The following is a 21,507-nucleotide window of genomic DNA, read 5'->3' as shown; positions in this document are numbered from 1 at the left end:
AATTGAAGAAACTCTTTGAAAGAAGGAATTCTTATAAGTTTAGAGCAACCGCTCATATCCTGTAATTGAGTGACACCCCAGGGAATCTCTAGCAGTTTTCTGGGGTGCATCATGTTACTTTTCATTCCTTGTCTGTGGTCTGCTAAGTCACCTCAGATGTTACAAAAGATCTCTTAGCCATTAAACAGATTCCTATAGTGCTCCTGTGGAACTTGGCAGTTCCTCTGGGATGCTATATATACCATCCCAAAGGATGCCTGAGGATCTCTGGAGATCTGTGGTCCATTTGTGAGTAACTAGGCATTCATGTTATGAAAAAAAGATAAAGTGCACTTTAGCTAAACTTTTGGCTTTAATGCCCTGCTTTTTAGCATGTTATTAAATGCCCGGTGTTACAAACAGTGTCTCTGTAAATGTATTTATTTTCCACAAACCTACTGTTACTTTTTCAAGTCCTTACTTCTTCTAGTGTTACTTCCATACAGATGCTTAGTCATGATCCTGATGTTATAAACATATTTTTGTATTTTAAAGAAATTAATCCCATACTATTTTGAGCTTACAACTATCTGTTTACCACTTGTTCCTCATTCATACTGGGCTGTATTTTCAAGACACGGTCTCTACTTGTCCACATAAGTATACTCAGGCAGGTGCATATACAGCTATTGTATTTGCATGTGCAAACAGACAATTGTGCATACAAATTCTGTGATTGATAAGTTTGCATGCAAATTTGGCAGTTGTGTAAGCAAATGCTTGCACACAATTAGAAACTAGGTAAAAAGTTTAGATGTTTAACCAGATATCTTGAAACTCTTCCCTATGCTCTCCCACAGCCATCTTTCCCTGTTTCTTCTCTACAAGACCTTGGATCACTTGCGCTCGCCTACAGCATTCTAAATTGGACTGTGGCTGCTTCTTCTTCCAACACACAACTAATTCTTTCCTGCCTCCCTGTAATTCTCTATAGGTTGTATGCTCCCTCTCACTTTCCTTTGAAGATCTAGTGCATGGGCTAGCTATTGCTATCTTTTTGATCCAGTGGATAGTGCCCTGAATTGCAACTTGGGAGACCTGGTTCCTATTCCTGCCTCTATCATTGATCAGCTGTGTGACTTTGGACAAGTCACTTCAATCTCTCTGCCTCTGTTTCCTCTTCCACCATTTGTGTTGTCTATTAGATGGTAAGCTTTTGGGGGGTGGGGCAGTCTCTTACTATGTTTGTACAGTACAATAGGGCCCTGTTCTCAAATTTGGCCCCTAGGTGCTATGATAATGAAAATAATTATAATTGAGACCTAAGCACCTCCAGTTCTTTTTTGTTTCATAATGGACTTGCTAGTTAACTAAGTATCCCAGACTATGCTGAAAGAGCTAGTGAGCACTCTGTTTTAATAATAGTTATCTAGAGACAATCAGATCCTGCACCAAATCTTAAAGTGGAGGCAACAACGTCTTATTGGGGAGATCATCATCAAGAGAGAGCTTATATTGAGTTTCAGAGTAGCAGCCATGTTAGTCTGTATTCGCATGCATCCGATGAAGTGAGCTGTAGCTCACGAAAGCTTATGCTCAAATAAATTTGTTAGTCTCTAAGGTGCCGCAAGTCCTCCTTTTCTTTTTGCTTATATTGAGTGTCTCAGGGATTGTTGAGGAGCTCTCAGAAGGCAGCAGCCACTAGGGAGAAAGACACACCTGGGAAGAGGCTTGTAAGTGAAGGCACCCACTGGTTGTTGAGTATAGCTATTGTAAATAGTATAAACACTCTGGCTTATCTGCTGCCCTTGCCTTCAGTATACTCATATGCTTCTGAGATAGATATTCCTTTATGTGCCGTATGATAACTCTCATTCGGTGTATTCAATCATATGATTATATGTCTGGTGTAAATAGTAAAAACAGCTCAACAGTGCCATTTATACTCAAGCAAACAAAAGGTTATTTTACAACCTTATGCAGGAAAAAAATGTAGAGAAGTGCTATACCAAAAAGAAAATGGAAAAAATAAAGAGCTATCGACAAGATTCTCCTTTAGTAACTTTACAGCAGGCTGGGTTTGAATCAAACATTCAGATCATATCCTTAGCACAAAAAGACTCTGTTGGCAATTCCAAGGAAATAAAGAGATGAATAATAAAATTAAAAGAGCAACAGAATATTAACCAGGGCCTAGAACATAAGAGGTGTTGAATGACTCTTGTGAGATGCTGAGCACACTAAATTGTCACAGATTTGGCTTCTGCTTTCCACTGATAAAGTGGCTGGATTGTGGTGTGGGATAAAATGGAGAAAAAGGGAAATGATTATGTTTCTGTTTTTTTCTAGTTTCTTCCTATATTCTTCAGAATCACTCACTCAGTTTCAGATTCTGTATTTCTATCATCAGTTTCTCCAGGGCCTGATCCTGCAAATGCTGAATTCTTTTTGCACAGAGGTGCTGAATACTCTCAACTCCCAATGGCTGTACTCCTCTGAAAATACAAAAGCCTTGTCCTCACTAAGGAAATTGTACAAATGTTTTAATTGCTATTACCAGTTCCGTTCCACCAGTGTTAGCAATGTTGGGAGCCCTAGTGTAGATGGGTTGCTGACTGTGTTTTTCTATTTCTACATTAATTTTCACCCAACAAGCATTGTTAACTAATGTTTTATCTTGCCTCTGGGAGAACATTAAGTATAGAAGAAACGTGAAAAGCACTATATGTAAGTGGTGGTGGTGTTATTCTGCAATCTCTTATTTTGTTTGTATAAAAGACACTGCATATTATTGTTGTTGTTTCAATGAAGAAAAATATTGCCTTGATGATTAAATATGTCACAATAGGCACAAACCCAAAAGCCAGGGGTAACACAGTCATTCTGGTCGTTTGTCATACACTGGCTTTTGTCTCATATATGTTTGAAGGGTTAGAGGTATATAGCTGTAGCAATCTGGGCTGCCGTCCAGTTGAACAGTTATCTCTGTGTGTGTGCTCCATCCCTGGGAACGTGCATTGTCTCTGCCTCCTCCTCTTCCTTGCTGCTGTAGTCCAGAATTTCACAGATGTTCTTCCCGGAGTAGACAAAGGCAGCGGCAGTTCTCAGGCTCACTCAGCTAAGTTTCCTTTCTCTTTGGTGGTCTGACTCCGCCCTTTTGTGATCTAGATGCTGATGTTTCCTCCCCCTCCCTTTTGAAGGACTGAGCAGTAGCTGGAGGAAGAGAGATCATTCTATGGCTGTTCATTCAACTTTACTGTTGACTCCTCTTTGGGTAGCTACACAATCAGAGGCTCCTTCTGGGAGCTAACTTGCTACCTCTCCCAGCCTCTCTGATCTGGAATGACGTTGTTTGCAGTGTTGTTGTAACCATGTTGGTCCCAGGATTCTAGAGAGACAAGGTGAATGGGGTAATATTTTTTTATTGGAACAACTTCTGTTAGTCCAATAAAAGATATTACCTCACCTACATTGTTCTAAACAACAGCCAAATAACCCAAAAAGGACTTTTCTAAAAGATATGCCTTAGGAATTATTTTGAGGGAGTTCTATAGCATGTGCTATACAGCCAGTCAGTTTAGATGGTCACAGTGGTCCATTCTGGTCTAGTAACCTATGAATCTAGTAAACAGTTAATCCATATTTATAGCTGGGAAATGGACTTGGTTACGGTTTATGCAAAAGAGTGTAGTGTCCTACAGATCTGCTTGTCTTTGTCACTCTTTTGGTGAAAATTACCTCACATACTTTAAGGAATCAGGAGGGATAGTTTTCAAATGTCTTTCTCACCAGGGACACTTCAAATTCCTCAGTTGGTGCCTGTGCCTATTTGTACACACATCACACACGTATTAATGTTTCTTTAGTAAGTTTAGAAGTTCAAATTTCAGAACAAAACTACAAGTCACAAGAATGCCTAATTTCAAGACTGTTCTGACAGTAAGGGCTTCGTCACAAGGAGTTTTTGGACTGCTTTAGCTATATCCATTTGAAACCTGTATAGTTAAAGTGGTGCACCCCTTGTGTGGTCATAGTTATGCAGATATAGCTTGCTCTTGTAAATGTATGGGCACCTTCATTTGGGTATAACTGCATCCACAGAGGGGTTGCATTGATTTAACTATTTCAGTGGAAAAATCACACCTCTGAATGCCATAATTAAATCAGTACAAAAACTGTGCAGACCAGGCCTAAGGTTTTTCATCTGTGGGAAAGGACCATGTGAAACCAATATACTGTGATCAGACACTGCAAAATATTGTATTTGTTTGAAGCATGAACATTTTTGATCCCACACTTGTGACTGACTGCCTAGGAACATGTGCTTGCATGTGACTTCACCAATGCCATTGCTGTCATATTCTTTATAATACCTATTTTCCAAAAAGAAAAAAACCTGGTCCTTAGATCTCATTGGTGTTATTGATTATCAGTGCTGTAAAAACACAGTCCCTATCCTCAGTTCTCAGTCTAATTCAGATATAGATAGCAAATTTCACACACGTGATGCATAGGTTGAGGGTACAGTCTAATAAGACTGCTCCGTATGTTTTAATAAACATCTGGATTATTGAGTCTAGACTACAGTACAAAGGCTCCACAGAAGAAGCATGTTTTCATGAAGGATATGAATGATGAAAGGGAAATCAGGTAGGGCAGAAGGGTGAGGGGAAATATTTTTATAGCAGAAAAATACAATAATAGTATTGGGGGTTTGGAAGATTGAGATACATAATTTCTGTGATGTTTAATGGTTCAAATTATCCCACTTTGTTCCTGAGATGTATGGCAATGGCTGCTGTGCAATTTCCAAAAGAAGGCAGTGCTTCCAAGTCAATGGGTTTACATGGAATAAACACAACTCCATATTCATTACACATCTGTGGATTGCACTATACAGCAAGCAAGTGCACCTGACTGCAGAAGGAAAAATGGACTGACCTTGGGTGGAGAGAGATGTTTTCTGTCTCAAACCCCACTCCTTTATACCTCCTTGCTCTGCAGCTGTGAACCGCAGGTGTCCCACTGCAGAAAACTTAATTCAGGCTCTAACCTGGAATAACAGACTGTGCTGCAATAGGCTATCTGTCTTCCTTTCCATAGGGGAAGTAATGCAGCCACCATTTGTGGCTTCCCTGCCCATGTATGCTAGCAACAATACTACTGGTGTTTTGTGGGCTGGTGGTTCCATCATACAGAGTAACAGAGATGACAGCATAGGCTTAAATGAAGACAAGCATTTGCTGTCCAGTCCTCCTTGCTTCATGAAGGCAAATACTGCTGCTGGCAAATACACTCTGAACACGAAGCCCTGCAGCATGGCTGAGGACTGGTTCAATAGTTGAAGACTAGATTTAGGATCCTAAATCCCATTTTCAAAGGAGACTTTGGCACTCAGGACTCCACAATTCAGTGAGAGTTAATGGGAATTAGACTCTTAAGTGCTTGAGTCACTTTTGAAAATGGGACTCAGACTTGCAAGTCACTTAGAAGTTTTTGAAAATGTCAACCGTTATCTCTTAAATACATGTAAAGAAAAACATTTTGTTCATTTTTTTCAATCTAAGTAAAACCATTTGCTTTTTTGTTTGCTGCACAATTGGTCTCACTGGGCCACATTCCAGTGCCTTTACTCATTTTGAGAAGTACCTTACTTCACAAGTAGCCTTGAATGGGACTACTTGCAGAATAAGGTGTTACCCAAAGAAAGTAAAGGTGGCAGAATCTGTCTCCTTGTATCTACTATGTGTCTGTGAAGTCTCCACTTTGTTTTCAATGCAGGCTTTTATCCATGATTGCAATTACATTTCTCATATTTCCATTTGAGATTATTTCCTTTTTCACCACCCTATTCTTGTATATTTAAAGTGGCAAATATCCCTTGAAATCCTAGCTTTGATCCGATGTAGATGTCTGATGCCTAATGAACTATTAATATCACCAGATTAAAAAAGGAGCAGAAAAGTATTGACTGAATTTAGTCATTGTTGAGAACTGGAGTGGTAAAAAAATGGAACCTGTTTATGTAGGAAATCTGGGGTCCAATCCTGCATTTTTTGTACACCCAAAACTCCCATTGACTTCAAGATGTGAAAAGAGAACAGCACTTGGTTTCAATTCTTTAGCAAGCAGTAGTTAATATTGACCCAATTAATGATTTTAAGTATCAATAAAATTATTTTTCTGTTTCATTCAGTAACATAAAAATGTGACTCTCAAGGGATCCTTGATTATAAAGTACACCTAGTTTAAGGTCATGGGACCTGATTCTGTTCCTCTTGAAGGGAATGGTAAAACTCCAGTTGATTCTGTGGAAGTAAGAGCATGCCTCTGGTTCTGCAATTTTTATTCAGGCAAGGTTCCCATCATCTTTAGGTGTGCAAAAACTTCAGGATTGACCAATTTATAATTACCCTATAATAAGTAAAATATTCAGGACCAGATCTTCAGGTGTTTTAAAGTGGCATAGCTCCACTGAAGACAAGGAGATTGTTAGTTTGCCCCAGATGGGGATGTGTCTCTGGGTTTTTAATTTCACCAACTGTTAAGTTAAAGATGTGAAGAAAGTTAAATTAAATAGCACTATGATTAAAAAGTATTAGAACAATTACTTTAAATTCACACACACAGTGAGGTTATATATATACATATATATCCTACACAAACATATATAAGTAAAAAGAAAAGGAGTACTTGTGGCACCTTAGAGACTAACAAATTTATTAGAGCATAAGCTTTCGTGAGCTACAGCTCACTTCATCGGATGCCTACGAGTTTTTTCATGAAGTTGACAGATTTCCACTCTATATGGCTAAATTCAGTGCCTTGCATAATGACAGGTTTCAGAGTAGCAGCCGTGTTAGTCAGTATTCGCAAAAAGAAAAGGAGTACTTGTGGCACCTTAGAGACTAACAAATTTATTAGAGCATAAGCATCCGATGAAGTGAGCTGTAGCTCACGAAAGCTTATGCTCTAATAAATTTGTTAGTCTCTAAGGTGCCACAAGTACTCCTTTTCTTTTTGCGAATACATACTAACACGGCTGCTACTCTGAAACATGTTATAAGTAGTTATTTTCTTTAGCTGTATTTATGAGACCATAATGTGTTTATCAGTTTAGTGTTAGTTACATGAATTTACTAGATCACAGTTCTCTTGTAATCTGGATTTGTGGATTTGAGTCACTTGAGAGACTAAAAGAAAAGGAGTACTTGTGGCACCTTAGAGACTAACAAATTTATTAGAGCATAAGCTTTCGTGAGCTACAGCTCACTTCATCATCCGATGAAGTGAGCTGTAGCTCACGAAAGCTTATGCTCTAATAAATTTGTTAGTCTCTAAGGTGCCACAAGTACTCCTTTTCTTTTTGCGAATACAGACTAACACGGCTGCTACTCTGAAACTTGAGAGACTAAATAATTTGTGAATCTAAATGTAAAATTAAATCAGAAGTTAGTAAAATAAAAATATAATCAGTAACTCGCTACACTGATATATTGGACAAATCAGGAAACCGATCTGCAAAAAGCTATTATCCTAAGTTATTATTAGCATTCATCTAATAATACAGAGTCTGTGACCTCACCACTCCTTCCCATTTGAGTCCGGATTGTGTTTATGTAAAACAGGGCAGGATCCTACCCGCCTTTCTTCAAGAGGGATTTTGTCTGAATAAGGATCGTAGATCAGACTTACACGGAGACATCAGAAATGAAATGGAGGAAATGACAGTGTGATGGAGCCTAGAGCAAAGAGAAGAAACGTTAACAAAACATCACTAGAAAAAGAAGAAAGTGCGCAGGGTTTGGAGATACAAAATCAGAAATATATACCTGGGCCCCAATCTCGCAGTCCTCACTGGAGCAAAACTTCTATTGGCTACTATCTAATTTATTTATCTTGACCAAAATGAACCGATGTAGATGTCTGATGTCAAGGGGAGTTTTGCCGTTGACTTAAAGGGTTCAGGATTGAACCTTAGGTAACTAATGTTTGGCACTGAAAGAAGTAGTCTGTTTCCCACAGGTTCGGAGCGTCCGCAGCTCCCATTGACTTCAATTGGCTTGTAGATGAAAATTAGGTCATTAGATAGCTGAAAACCCGGTCCTACAAAAACTTTTGCACCTAACTTGACTTAGTCCAGGGGTCTCACTGGCCTTGGAATGCACAAAGTTAGTCAGGGGCAAACGTGCATGCAAGATCAGGCCAGAAATATGAATGTAGGTGCCTAATTTTAAACCACTAACTCTGAAAGTTCTGGCCCTAGATTTTTTTAGCCGTCTTCCCAGTGATATCGAATCGGATCACCACCTAGCCTCTAGTGTAAATCAGCTATATTTCTGCGCGGTCTTGTCTTCCCCTGACTCCCTCAAACCAAACCCTTAAGGTTCCCATGAGACCGTTAACTTGCATTACAGCGGTTGTTGTTTTGTTTTGATTTGATTTTTGTTCTTGTGCATTTCCCGTTTCCTGGTAAACTCTTCCTGGCGGAGACAGAGACAGTACAAGGCAGCGACCAGAAAGCCAATATTGTCTATTTTCGTAAAGAAAAAAGAAAATAGCCAGGTATCAAATTGAACTGAAAAAAATATTGAAATAGCAAGTGAAGCGGAAATTTAAAGCCCCTCTGCTAATAATAACAGTATAAATAACCGAAGACATCTTGTAAACAGTGCGGTCATAACCCTGAAACATTAAACAGTTCGGTGGGATCTGGCACATCAGCTGCCTGTGGACTCCGCTGGCGCAGGGGAAAGAGCCCGGCGGGCTCTGTTTATCTCAACTTTAATCTCCCACAGACTATCTGATCAATAGAGAGGAAGATGTTTAAATTAAAAATTCTAGGCACCACGAACCTGGGCCCAGGGGGAATCCTTTCTCTAGCTGCACTTCATCAATAACTAACTCATTAAAAAGAAAAGGAGGACTTGTGGCACCTTGGAGACTAACAAATTTATTTGAGCATAAGCTTTCGTGAGCTCACATAAATTTGTTAGTCTCTAAGGTGCCACAAGTCCTCCTTTTCTTTTTGCGAATACAGACTAACACGGCTGCTACTCTGAAACTCATTAAGTAACACTCCTTCCCCCCGAAATTAAATTGTAGGGGAGGAAAACTGCTTCCAGAATTGATCAGGCCTTGGATTTTCCTCCCCCCGTAGTTACTAAAAGTTAGTCTTTTTAAAGTTAGAATAAGGAGTTAGCCTTGACAATCGATATTAATGTGTACTTCGCAATAAGGCCGTGCTATGAAAACTCTAGCACCACATATGGAGCAGCAGGCTACGAATTTTGTTGCTGGTCAGTTTCAAATTGCAGGAGGCTGCTTTAGAAATGCTGGAATCCCCAATCTGCCAGGTTATTATCGCACTTCAGAAGTAATTCTCTTTCTCCACAAAATATAAAGAAGTGCGAACTGGCAATCAGGCCCCAAACACCATCATCCCCCGACCCCCAAAGGATATGGTCTAAATCTTCTTAATTAGGAAAATAAACACTTTATAATCTGGGGTCAAAGAGTTTTGTTCCCGGATCTATCATCCCACATAAATGTGGTTGCTTTCAGGAGAACCGAGAACGTGGTGTCATTCCACAAAACGCTCCAGCGCTGAAATGAAAATTAGACCGCTCTGTATTTATTTTCAATAGAAAGGAAGATTTATTCACAGAAATATAGCAAAACCTGTTTGAAGAAAATATATCTATATATCTTTAACGTGAATTACTTTATAGATGTGACTATCAAAGTCAATTATTCTATGAATCTACATATGTCACAATGTATCATACAAAAGATACACATTTTGGTACGTTGTGTTTGATCTTCCTCGCTATTAGCACTTGAACCAGCAAGGCTGCTTTGCAGGACAACCAACTGTACACGCGTTAATAAAGTTAAATATATGGGATCTTTGGGGTGGAGTCTTTACTGATGTACATTTGGTCTCCTCTTTAGTGAGGCTGAATCTCCTCGTCTCTATAAAGTGTTCCTTAGCGGGGAGTCTCCAGCTTCCCTCTCCATCTCCCCCGCCTTACACACACACTGAAGATGGTCTCCTAGGCTTGAGGTTGGTCAGGATGCTGTAGGTCCACACAGGCGATTTGTGTTCACCACTTCTTTCAGGTCACTCTCTGGTTTGCCAGCCACCATAAAAGGCCAAGTCTGTAGCAGGAAATGACATGGGATGGGCAAGGGGATAAAAAAAATGGGGTTATCACTGTGATATTACAAGTGTCTAGTGCGACTGTGGTACACCAGAACACACGAGCAGAATAGCCTCTCCAAATGTTTACCAGCAATAAAAAGCGGTTGAGCTAGGCAACCAGGTGCTGGGTTAGCCATTTCCAGCGATTGGATTGTACTCAGGGGCAACGCACATAAAAACGCTTAACCTCCCAAAGCCATTCGTCTCTCTCCCTTGTGATTATATATAGCCCTCCGAGTGATGAATCGTGTTCTAGCCATCCCAGAAACCACTCTCTGTCGCTTTTTAGATAAGGGATAGCGTTTTCATGAGCACATAATTAGTACGAGTGAAGACAGATCAACACCGGTCTTCCTAAACTGGGTAATGTCAAGGCACCGCTCTCATATGTTGCTCCTTTGTTTTTAAAATGAAATCCATTTGCTGTCTCAGCATTCTGTACCGACCGATTACTGTAATTCTATTAGAAGGCCAACTCCTGCTGTTCTTACTCAGGTAAAAGTCACACTGAGGTTAAGGGGAGGTTTAGCTGAGTAAAGAGTGCCGGGTTAGACCCATAATTTAAATTTTATTATTATTTTCCCCTCGTTTTGCCGCTGCAGGAAGAGCAGCCTCCTTCCATAGCCTTAGCAATAAAAAGCTGCATCCCCGAAAACATTTGGCAAGGAGTACAAAAGGGTTGCCCTCAGACTGCAGTCTGCCCGCTTGTTAGCTTGCTGTGTCTACCCACGAGTGAAGATGCAATTATTTAAAAAATAAATAGCTCAAGCCCTTATCAAATCACCTCGTGCATAGCAAACTGCCGGCTCTTTTCCTGCTGAGTCCAAACGTTTGAAAAGCAGCTCAAAAGAAGATCACCCCATTGAACAGCCGCAGTGTTTTATGAAATTCATTTATCATGCAATGTCCAAACATGTATTAAAATTTAAACGCTAAATGAAGAGTAAGAATGATCTATTTTAACCACCGATTTTGGAAAATGTATTCAATCCTTGTAGTGGTTTGAATTATTACTATTATGGATACGGTTGGCAGTACAGCAAGAATGAATTACACAAACATATATATGAGGGAGAACTTGTGTTTCACTTATCTTTACTGTACTTCCAACTCTAAAGTAATAGCTACAATTACCTAATACATCTTTTAAATCCGTGGTGAAATTAGAGGACTCTCGCCTAGGATTTAGAGGGGTTTTTTCTACTCTAAAGTTCTCATTTATAAAAGAAACATCCCGAGACCAGTAAATCCGAGGTAATGAAAGAATAGATCTATGGTGATGTTTTTAAAAAGCAAGGGGTTTTGTGTGTGTGTGTGTGTGCTATTTTACATCAGTAAACACCAGAAAATAAAGAAGACATGAAGACTGACTCATTCGTTAAGAAATCGGACCTGTTCCTATATACTGCACAACGTTAAAGTACTTCATTGAACGAGAAACCCTGTTTGTATAAATACTGCGTGTATAATGAACTTGTTACACAGGTTTTTTAGGGACGTCGTCTCTCTCCCAACAGGGTGTGTGTAAAAGATGGTACTGAATCGATTTGCACAGTTGCAGCGCTTTTGACCTGTCACCCTCTTTCGAGCAGATGAACACAGAAAAAGCTAGTGCCATTATAATGTTAAGATCTTTTAAGATTTCAACTAACAGCGTTTGGGGAGGGAGGTGACTCGGAAGGCGTCTGTTTTATTCTAATAAACGCAATAACTCAACGCCCCAAATACTCTCAGTGGATCTGCCAGCAGTCTTGTCTGAAGGGTACAACACATGTTGATTTCCCCCTCCCTTCACCTCAGTCATCAAGTGTATTGATGAACTATTAAACGCGCCCAGGCTGGAACTTACCAGATTGACTGGGTGAATGTAACCATTTTCGTACTTGTCATTGGCCAGGATCTGTCTCAGGTGAGCAATGTAGCTGGATGCCAGCCTCAAGGTGTCCAGTTTGGAAAGCTTGGTGTCTGGAGGTACCCAGGGCAAAGTGGTCTTAAGCCTCGAGAAAGCTTTGCTGAGTACCCTCATCCTCGCTCTCTCCCGGGCATTGGCAGCGTTTCTCTGGACTTGCTTCCCCTCCTGGCTCACTCCATTTAAAGGGTTCTTTTTGGTGGGAGCCTTTTTCCTCTTGCCTGAGGCGCCTCTCCCCTTTTGGGGGGACGCGTTCTCGCAATTGGAGCCCTCTTCGTTGCTCTCGTTCGACGTCCCAAACTCTTTGTTAGAATCCATTTTCAGGCCATCGCATTCCAGCATTTCCACCTCCTGAAGGTCTTCCACATCGCTGAGCGAGCCAGTGGACATGGTCTGAGAGATGCACAGGGATCAAAGCTTCCTCAGGGGCAGGCGTTGGGTGAATAGCTCAGGTTGAGAAGACGTTTCCCCTCGCCCTGGGGTGTGATAGGTTTGCAGTCAACAGAGGATCCCCTCCCCACCCCCGCTTGTTGCCCGTGTTTGAGTGAGAGAGAAAGCTGAGGAATTTGTTGAGGACACTAGTAATTTATCTGGGGAATAGAGAGGCGGATCCAGCTGCAGCCCAGGGGAGGGGCCCTGTCCGGCCACTGCCTGCTGCTGCTCACCACATTCACAAACCTCTGCTCAAGAGCAGGAGGGGAAAACAGGCACCAAAGAAGAGTTCCAGTGATCTCAACCTTGTAAGTTAAATCTTCCCAACGGGAGCAAGGCAACTCCCCCCTCCTCTGCCCCTTGGAACTCTGCATGGCCCTTCCTCCTGCCTGCTAGATGACCCAGGCGTCTGGTGTCATCCTTGTCCATGACTCCTGATGAAAGCTAAAATGCCTCCTGATCAGGGTGCCCAGCCGATCTACCAGGCAGCCGACTTGACCATGGATTTTTAACACATAGCTTCTGAACTGTGTCCTGTAAGCTCATCTGAAAGAAATTTGTGGATGATGGTTTGAGAATGCATCCTATTAGGATATACTCTGAAACACAGAAGCTGGCTCCCCTCGTGAAAGCACAGAGATTGAACCCAGGAGATCTGAATTCAGTTATAGGCTTCCTGTGTGACCTTTGGCTAAGCACCTTAATTTCTCTGTGTTTGAGTTTACCCATCTGTAAATGGGAATAACAACAACAACAACAATAATAGTAATACTATACTAATAACAACAATAATAAATATAATTAATAATTAATTCTTCCCTAATTCTCAGGTATGTTGTGCAACTTATTTCATCTGCAAAGCACTTAACAAATAGAATAAATAGATAACAAATAGAATAAAAATATATACCTGCAAATTGAAATGAAATCAGGAAAAATATTTACCAAATGTTGCAAAGTTTGCATAAAAAGTTGTCTTTAAATAAAACATCAGTTTAAATACATATATTTATTTCAAAGATTTTGGAACTTATGTTAATATTTATTTTGTTCATTTATATTCTAAAAATATGTCTATTTGTCTATATTCAGTTTACTGCATGATCCATTACCAAAGACCGGCTGCGAGGTTTGTCTGAGTAAATACAGCATGGAGTGGCCCATAGAGTAGGAATTTCAAAAGAACTCAGCTTTGGCCTAATTCTGCTGCCATTGAAGTCAATAGGAATTTTACCACTGTTTTTAATGAGTGCAGAGTTAGGTCAATACTGAGTGTTTTCATAATCCCAACCATAATGTGTAAATGTAATCTGGTAGGTTATTAAGACCCATGTAAAGCTTTTTCTGAAATATATATAGTAGAGTTTTCAAAAGTTCCCATCGTTGGCCTAACTCTGCTTCCACTGAAGTCAATGGTTAAATGCCTCTGCCCCTGGAACCAAGTGTAGCGGGAGGGCCATAGAAAAGTAAATGCAGCGTGTTGTATTTCCTTCCCTATCTTGTCCCCTCCCCATACATAGATCTTGGACCAAAAATAAATCTCTCTGGAGATTGGGTTGTACATATGTGTGGGAGGAGAGAACAGGACTACAGGGAAGCAGATCCACATATGGGTGGTGCCCTCTGTGTATATGCGGAACGTACAATCTGGTCCCCAGGGAAAACAATTACTTAAGAGACTTAATCACAATGTGTAACTTAATTGCACCAGGCCTGATTGAAAGCTCCTTGAAACCAAGAGAAAGGCTCCCATTAGCTTTTGTGGGCACTGCATCAGGCCCTTTGTCCACACTCCTAAAACCCTCCTCCCAAACCAACATAACATTTAGGGGATATGGTGATGCTAACTTAGTAAATGGTGGTATAGTGGTATGAGATCTTCCGATGAGAGTTTTTATAGATGAACAAAATATTATTGAATATAGATTTTAATAAGCAATGAAAGTATCTCTTACCTTTTCATCCATTTATATTTTCCCTTAGTTGTATAAGCCAGAAAAAGAAGTGCAGATCTAAACTTTAAACCAGTCCTTGCCAATTGGCTGCAAGATAACACCCCCTCCTCAGAATAGGATAAGTACATTAAGATATCATATCTTCAAGCTCTGGGATCTGTTGGGAATTCACTAACCTCTAACGTCATGTTATGTTAACTGTGCCCTGTTTGTGTTTTCTCTGTGCTATAAACTAAACAAATTGTCAGCATATCAGCTCTAATTAATGAATTAGGATTTCTTTCTTTATAACATCCTTGTTAAAGATCCAAAAATTACTAATCACCAGCATGGAGATTTATGAGCTTTCTTATTTTCTGTGCCTGCTTGTTGTTTGTGCAGGTGGAGATTTAAATGACCATATCCACTGCAAAGATTTATGGCCCAAGTGATTGATGTTATTAACCAGCAACAGGATTCTTCTCAGAACAGGGATGACAGAAATATCAAGTTGAAGGTGCTTGTTTCTTTGAGCACAAGTGACCACAGAGTGCAATATGCAAAACACAAGAAAAAGCCCAGAAAATAGTAAAAGGATATCAAGCAGCATGTCTACATAGGCTTTCAGTTAAGTGACTTTTAACTGCATCCTATAAATTTCTCAAAGTCTTGACTAGATGGGAAAGCAAAAATAATTTTCAGATTTTATGAAAACATCTAAAACACATGCTAATAAATACATTATAAAATGCAACTTCACACACATACAGTATGAATCTGAATTTTAGAGGCAGTGTGCATCTCTGGCTTTCATTGTCTTCAAATAGCGTTTTGAGTCCTCAGCACTTCTGAAAATCAAACCAATAGATTGTATTTTTTTTATAAAAATAGATACAGAGGATGTGTGTGTATACATGCATACACATGCACATATACTCTGAAAATCAGAATAATCTAGATCATATTTTTAATATAGATACATATGGAGTGTATATATATATACATGCTTTTTTGTGTGGGTGTGATTAATTTTGTAATAGTCTTCACTGAGAAATAGACAATGAAAAGTACAAAAAGTTAAATGATTTACAGCTTGTATATGTTTCCAAATCTCACACATTTCACAGGATATCCAATAGAATTAGACAATTATGCTGTTTTACAACTGATCAAAGCCACAAGGCCAGACATTACAAAAGCAGACAATACTTCATAGACATAACATATTAGAGGGGTGGTGGTAGTGGTGATGGTAGTGGTGGGGGTCCTCAGGCTTATGACAGATGAATGCTGCCCTGCAGAATTGGATTCTATCCCAATTTCTGCCACAGAGTTCTCATGGGATGCTGGGCAAGTCATGAAACCAAACTTTTCAAAAGTGGTCACTAATTGTCTGTTCCGTATTTTCTGGGTACCCAACTTGAGACCCTGAGATCTGTTTTGCAGAAGAGCTGAACACTCGCGGCTGCAACTGAAGTCAGTGGGGGCTATGCTTTGCACATAGCAAGTGCTAGAGAAAGTTAAATACTGTGAAGAAGCAGGTCTTAAGAGACTCAGGTTGGGCACCCCAAATTAGTGGTCACATTTGACTTTAATCTCTCTGGCCCAGATCCTCAGAGGTATTTAGGATCCCAACTTCCATTGAAATTAAATACCGAAATACCTTTGAGGATCTGGGCCGCTGTGGCTCAGCTCCCCATCCATCCTCAGCTTCTCATCTCTGTCCCAGACTCTTTGCCCAGCCAGTCCAAGTATCCTGCACTGGGCCCCTCATCCCATCTCAGTCTCTCCCCACACCTTCTCTAGCTCCTTGTCTCAGTGTGTTTGCCCAGCCAGTCACAGTTCTCCCCTTGAACCCTGGCTCCCTGCCAGATATGTCTTGTCTTCCCATAGCTCTGTTCACCCCTGCTGGTTCTCAGTCCCAGTCTCCTTGTCCAGCCATTCCCAGTTGCCCCCAATACCCAGTCTCAGCTCTTTGCCCCCAACAGGCTCCCAGTCTTCCCTCCTTGTTTCCCTTCCTGGCTCCCAGTCTCCTTGTCCAATCAGTCCCAGCTTCCCCTTTCTCCTCACCCTGCTCTCAGCCCTCATCTCTCCCCAGCTCTCTGTCCCAGTCTCCTTACCCAGACACTCCAAGCATCTCCCTCCTAGCCACTCAGTCCCAGTCTCCTTATGCAAGCAATCCAGTGTCCCTCAGCTCTCAGTCTTTGTCTCCTCCATTCCCATCTCCATCTTCTTGCCCAGCCCCTCTGTCGCTCTGCCTTAGCTCTCAGTCCCCGTTTCTCTCTCTCTATCCCCCGCATCAGCTTCCAGTTGCTGTCTCCCCGCTTCCATTAGGCTCCTTATCCCAATGTACTCCTTCTCCCCACCACTCCATGTGCCTCTTGTCCTCTCTGCATGTGCATCAGGCACCTTTCTCCTCAATACTGCCTGGGCCTCAGAAGGGAACCATTGAGAGCGCAGGTGAGACAGGACCCCACGTTTCTAGTTACCTTGTGCAGTTCCTATTTTCATTTTATAATTTTCACAAAAAAATCTTTTTGGGCTGACATACCACACAGGTGTGTTTGGTCTTAGCTGAAAGCTAAATCTGAGAGAGTAGAATGACCCAACCCCCCCCCCCCCATACAATGCTAATTTTAAATAGCTATCATCATGATAATAATTACATACAAAAAGCTACATTAAAAGAACATTAGGTTCACAAAGTCAATCAATCAAAAGTTATGAAATGCTGGAATTAAGGTTGTCCTTGCAACACTAATTTGACTCCTTTTGTGCTTACGCCTTATGATACAGTCTTTAATTACATGATCACATGCTATTTTTTTCTACAGGACCCCTGCCTCATTCAGTGCATAGGAAATTAATCAGAGTTGTGTAGTGAAGGAGGCTGTTGTCTGTAGGACTCTGCCACATTTGCTGTAGAAGTTGGAAGGTGTCTAGTGAATGAGACAGGAAACTGCAGGAAGAGAAAGGATGCTCTTGTTTCTAAGGCAACCGAATGATGTCCTGGAGAATTGGTGCAAAAAGCACATCCATGACACAAGAGTGATTCCCCTGACAAATTTTAAGCTCCTGCTCCAAAGCATGGAGATGGTAGGGCTTTTCAACAAAATGGCTGTAAGAGTTGTTTATCATGGACCATACAACATATTTTTTCCCTAACCTCATCCTGTAAAATAGCTGAACCATTTATGCTGAATTAAAAAACAACAAACAAACAAAAAGAAAGAAAAACAGCTCAAGCCACCATGGAAAATTTCAGATAGAATTGTTAAAATTTGCCAAAATTATAAGCAAATGAAAACAGGGTTTTATAATGGTCACTGTCATGCAACCTTATCTATAGGTCATCATCTCTAATTGTCTGGATTCTGCTACTCTTACTCATGTAGAGTAGCATAGAATCATAGAATCATAGAATATCAGGGTTGGAAGGGACCCCAGAAGGTCATCTAGTCCAACCCCCTGCTCAAAGCAGGACCAAGTCCCAGTTAAATCATCCCAGCCAGGGCTTTGTCAAGCCTGACCTTAAAAACCTCTAAGGAAGGAGATTCTACCACCTCCCTAGGTAACGCATTCCAGTGTTTCACCACCCTCTTAGTGAAAAAGTTTTTCCTAATATCCAATCTAAACCTCCCCCATTGCAACTTGAGACCATTACTCCTCGTTCTGTCATCTGCTACCATTGAGAACAGTCTAGAGCCATCCTCTTTGAAACCCCCTTTCAGGTAGTTGAAAGCAGCTATCAAATCCCCCCTCATTCTTCTCTTCTGCAGACTAAACAATCCCAGCTCCCTCAGCCTCTCCTCATAAGTCATGTGCTCTAGACCCCTAATCATTTTCGTTGCCCTTCGTTGTACTCTTTCCAATTTATCCACATCCTTCCTGTAGTGTGGGGCCCAGAACTGGACACAGTACTCCAGATGAGGCCTCACCAGTGTCGAATAGAGGGGAACGATCACTAGCATCTTACTAGTTATGCAGTCCCATTGAAATCAACAAAACTGCCCACAAAGTGATACTACATGAAAAAGAGTGGCAGAATCTGACTCAGTATGAACAGTGTTGACTTCAGGTGATATTAATGTTCAAGACAGAAGCTGGAAACAAAGCAAGTGTGTGTGCATTTGTGGCCCTAGTTATGAAGGCTGCAGTCAAGTGCCTGTGTGACTCATTTCCTGCCTCTGTGACAGGTCTCAGATAAGGAATACTGGGAATCCTCTTGCCTTTCTCGGTGTTAAGTTTGTATGGGATCTATTAATTACCTTTACTGATGAACAGCACAAAATGTAGAGGCATATTTATAACAGCAGAAGACAGATACATTTTTCCTTCAAGAGACACGTTACAGTTATAGGCACACACAAACAAATAGTCCCAATATTATCACCATCATAAGTTTATCATCATAAGTTACCATTTGTGCCATCGTCCATGAGCAAATGAACACACTTACAATTTGATTTTCACAACCATGCACACAAATAAGCCTTGATCTCTCCAACGTTTGTAGAAACCAAACACAAAAAGGGTATGAGCACGGCTGATGCACATGTATTTTAAAATGCAAGCAAGAACTCACAGACAATGATGTGTGGTATCCGCCCAACTGTGCTACAAAGTATATTATCTAATGCTTATAGGATGCATCTCGGAAACATTGCCACATAGTTGACATTATAAGTCACAGGTCCCTCTACCAAATACTCAAAAGAGAAGTATGCAAGAAGCAATATATTTCATGAAAAATTATCACGGAAGGATTAAAGAGCAGACATAACTGTTTTTATTTTGAATATTTCTTTTCATACTGTTTCTATGTTGGCTAATTCTTTGCATTTTTGTGGTTTTAAAACATGATGAAGTTTGTTGATAAGAAATAATTTCCCTCTTTTGTCTTCCAATAGTTAGTACCTTGGACAGATGGTTTCAGCTTCCTGAAAAAATGGAAAAGCAGGCTGCAAATGCCCAGAACTTGTTGTCACTGCTGGGGTGTGTGTGAGAGGAGGAATCACAACAATTTAGGTGGTTTTTGTTTCTTTGGCAAGAAACACACACACACACACACACACACACCCTGATTTTCAGAGGGGTTGAGCATCTGAAGCTCCTATTGACTTGAACTTCCTAAAATCAGGCTCCAAGAATACTCATCTTTTGCCAAGATTGGGACTGCAGTGGCAACTTTCCAAGATGTCAAGGGACACAGGTATGTGGTATAAAATGCAACAGATTGCAGCTACTGCCCTCACCCTTAATAGAGTGGGTCATTCTATGTCCTCCATCTACACCCAAATTAAGCATCACATGCTGGGACCCATTGTCTCCATGGGCTGCATTTCTCTCTTACAGGCAGAGTTGACCACAAATTGCACTGGCTCCATGGGTTCCATTGGGCATATGGGATGCCACTTTTCCACACCTGATATGGGGCCACATTAAGCCTTCAGAGGCTGGAATCAATGGGAGCTCCATGCCCATCAAAGCCAGTATTCAGCTGAAAATGGTACTACAACAAACCAGAAAACTAGTCACCTACATACACACACATACGTGATTGCATGCAGGGACATGGATCTGCTCAACTCAGTAGTTTCTTGGAGATGTGTGTGTGTGTGCATGGCTCTGAGCTGGGAACAATTAGCCAGAACAAATGGAGCTGGCCCTGGGGGTACGCAGAGGAAAGAAATGATGCATCTCCTAGGGGGTGCAGAGACCACAGTCACCCTGCACTCCTTTAAGCTCTGACAGGCCTTGTACATGTCTCACAAACAATGACTCTCCTAGCTCCTGGCACACCCCCAAAGTGGGGTCATGGCTGTTTGCCACAATCCAGCCCTTTGGTTTTATGATGCGATTAATGGATGGAGAGCTGTAATACATATAGAAAGCATGGTTGTTTTAGAAAGCAGTGTTGCAAAAGCACATAATAAAACTCAATGTATATAATTTAGAGAAAAACAGTTTTTAAAAACAAAATGGGGAAGGGAATACAAAGAAGACCAGAAACACGTGTGTGTGGTGGGTGTATGTGTGTGTGTATGTATGTGTGTGCGCGTGCACAATGAAGGGGAATTTAGCATGGTTGAGAAAGGACTGAAGAACTAAAATTACAGGAGAAGTGAGAGGAAAAGATGACAAAAATCACAAAGTGGAAAGGAGATCTCTTTCTTCCCCCAGATTACTACTCCGTAGGTATAGCTAGGTACAGATGGTATAGATATAGAAGCCAAGATTTTCCAAATAAACTAGAGATCTGAATGCCTCTGCTTTAGGTGTCCAACTTGAGACCCCTTAAAGAGGCCTAATTTTTAGAACGGGCACCCCCTTTCTGAAAATCAGGCCCCTTTAAGGTGTATCAAGTTGGGTGCCCCAGAACTGAGGAATGCAAAATCACTAGTCACTTCAAAAGAGCTGGGCCACAGATTTTTTTAAACTATTTTCTAGGTGGCTAGTATGGAAAATAATACTCACAAGCATCCTGCTACCAATTTCCATTTATTGTCCTCTACAACTGTTGTTCTTGCCCTTTCCTCGTGTGAGTCGTACTCTTTGAGGCTGCTATCTTCTACAAATAATAAACCTTTTTCCTCAGAAGTCTCTCACTGGGTAGAGTAGAAGAAATACTTCTCTACTCTTCTGGGGATTATTTGGGGGCACACCATTGCATCTTAAATAATATTATCTTATAGTTAGGTTGCCTTTCATCCCAGGTTATCCCCAAACTACAGGAATTTGTCCAGGACATATGGGTTAACAGAGTGGTCTTTGCTAGCATATCCCAAGGAAGGATTAGGTCCCAGACCTGGACTTGCTTATCTTGGAAGATCTGCTGAGATAACAGCCCAAGGTGGTATGGGTTGAGATGCATTTTATTTTATTTGAGATGCATTTTATTTATGTATTTCAAATGATGCCTTTTAAAAGTTTTAATTCTTGCTGTATATTTTTATCCCATAAATTCATATGGGTTTAACATATTTTAATTTGTTCTGTCATCTCTAAGACAAGCTAATGGTAAATCTTACATTTACATCTGAACTTCT

General features: G+C 40.8%; 1 protein-coding gene across 1 annotated transcript; it reads right to left on the bottom strand.

Moving 5' to 3' along the window:
• Window positions 1–9,615: 9,615 nt before the first annotated feature.
• On the bottom strand, window positions 9,616–12,662 carry TCF21 (transcription factor 21). The gene is made up of 2 exons (XM_038396121.2): window positions 12,033–12,662; window positions 9,616–10,140 (listed from the first exon to the last, which is right to left on the bottom strand). The coding sequence occupies exons 1-2, from the start codon at window positions 12,480–12,482 to the stop codon at window positions 10,051–10,053; spliced, it is 540 nt and encodes a 179-aa protein (XP_038252049.1). The 5' UTR covers window positions 12,483–12,662; the 3' UTR covers window positions 9,616–10,050.
• Window positions 12,663–21,507: the final 8,845 nt, after the last annotated feature.

This window comes from Dermochelys coriacea, chromosome 3 (genome assembly GCF_009764565.3).
Source record: "Dermochelys coriacea isolate rDerCor1 chromosome 3, rDerCor1.pri.v4, whole genome shotgun sequence".
Lineage (NCBI taxonomy): Eukaryota > Metazoa > Chordata > Testudines > Dermochelyidae > Dermochelys > Dermochelys coriacea.
This window is presented reverse-complemented; position numbering and strand designations above follow the sequence as displayed.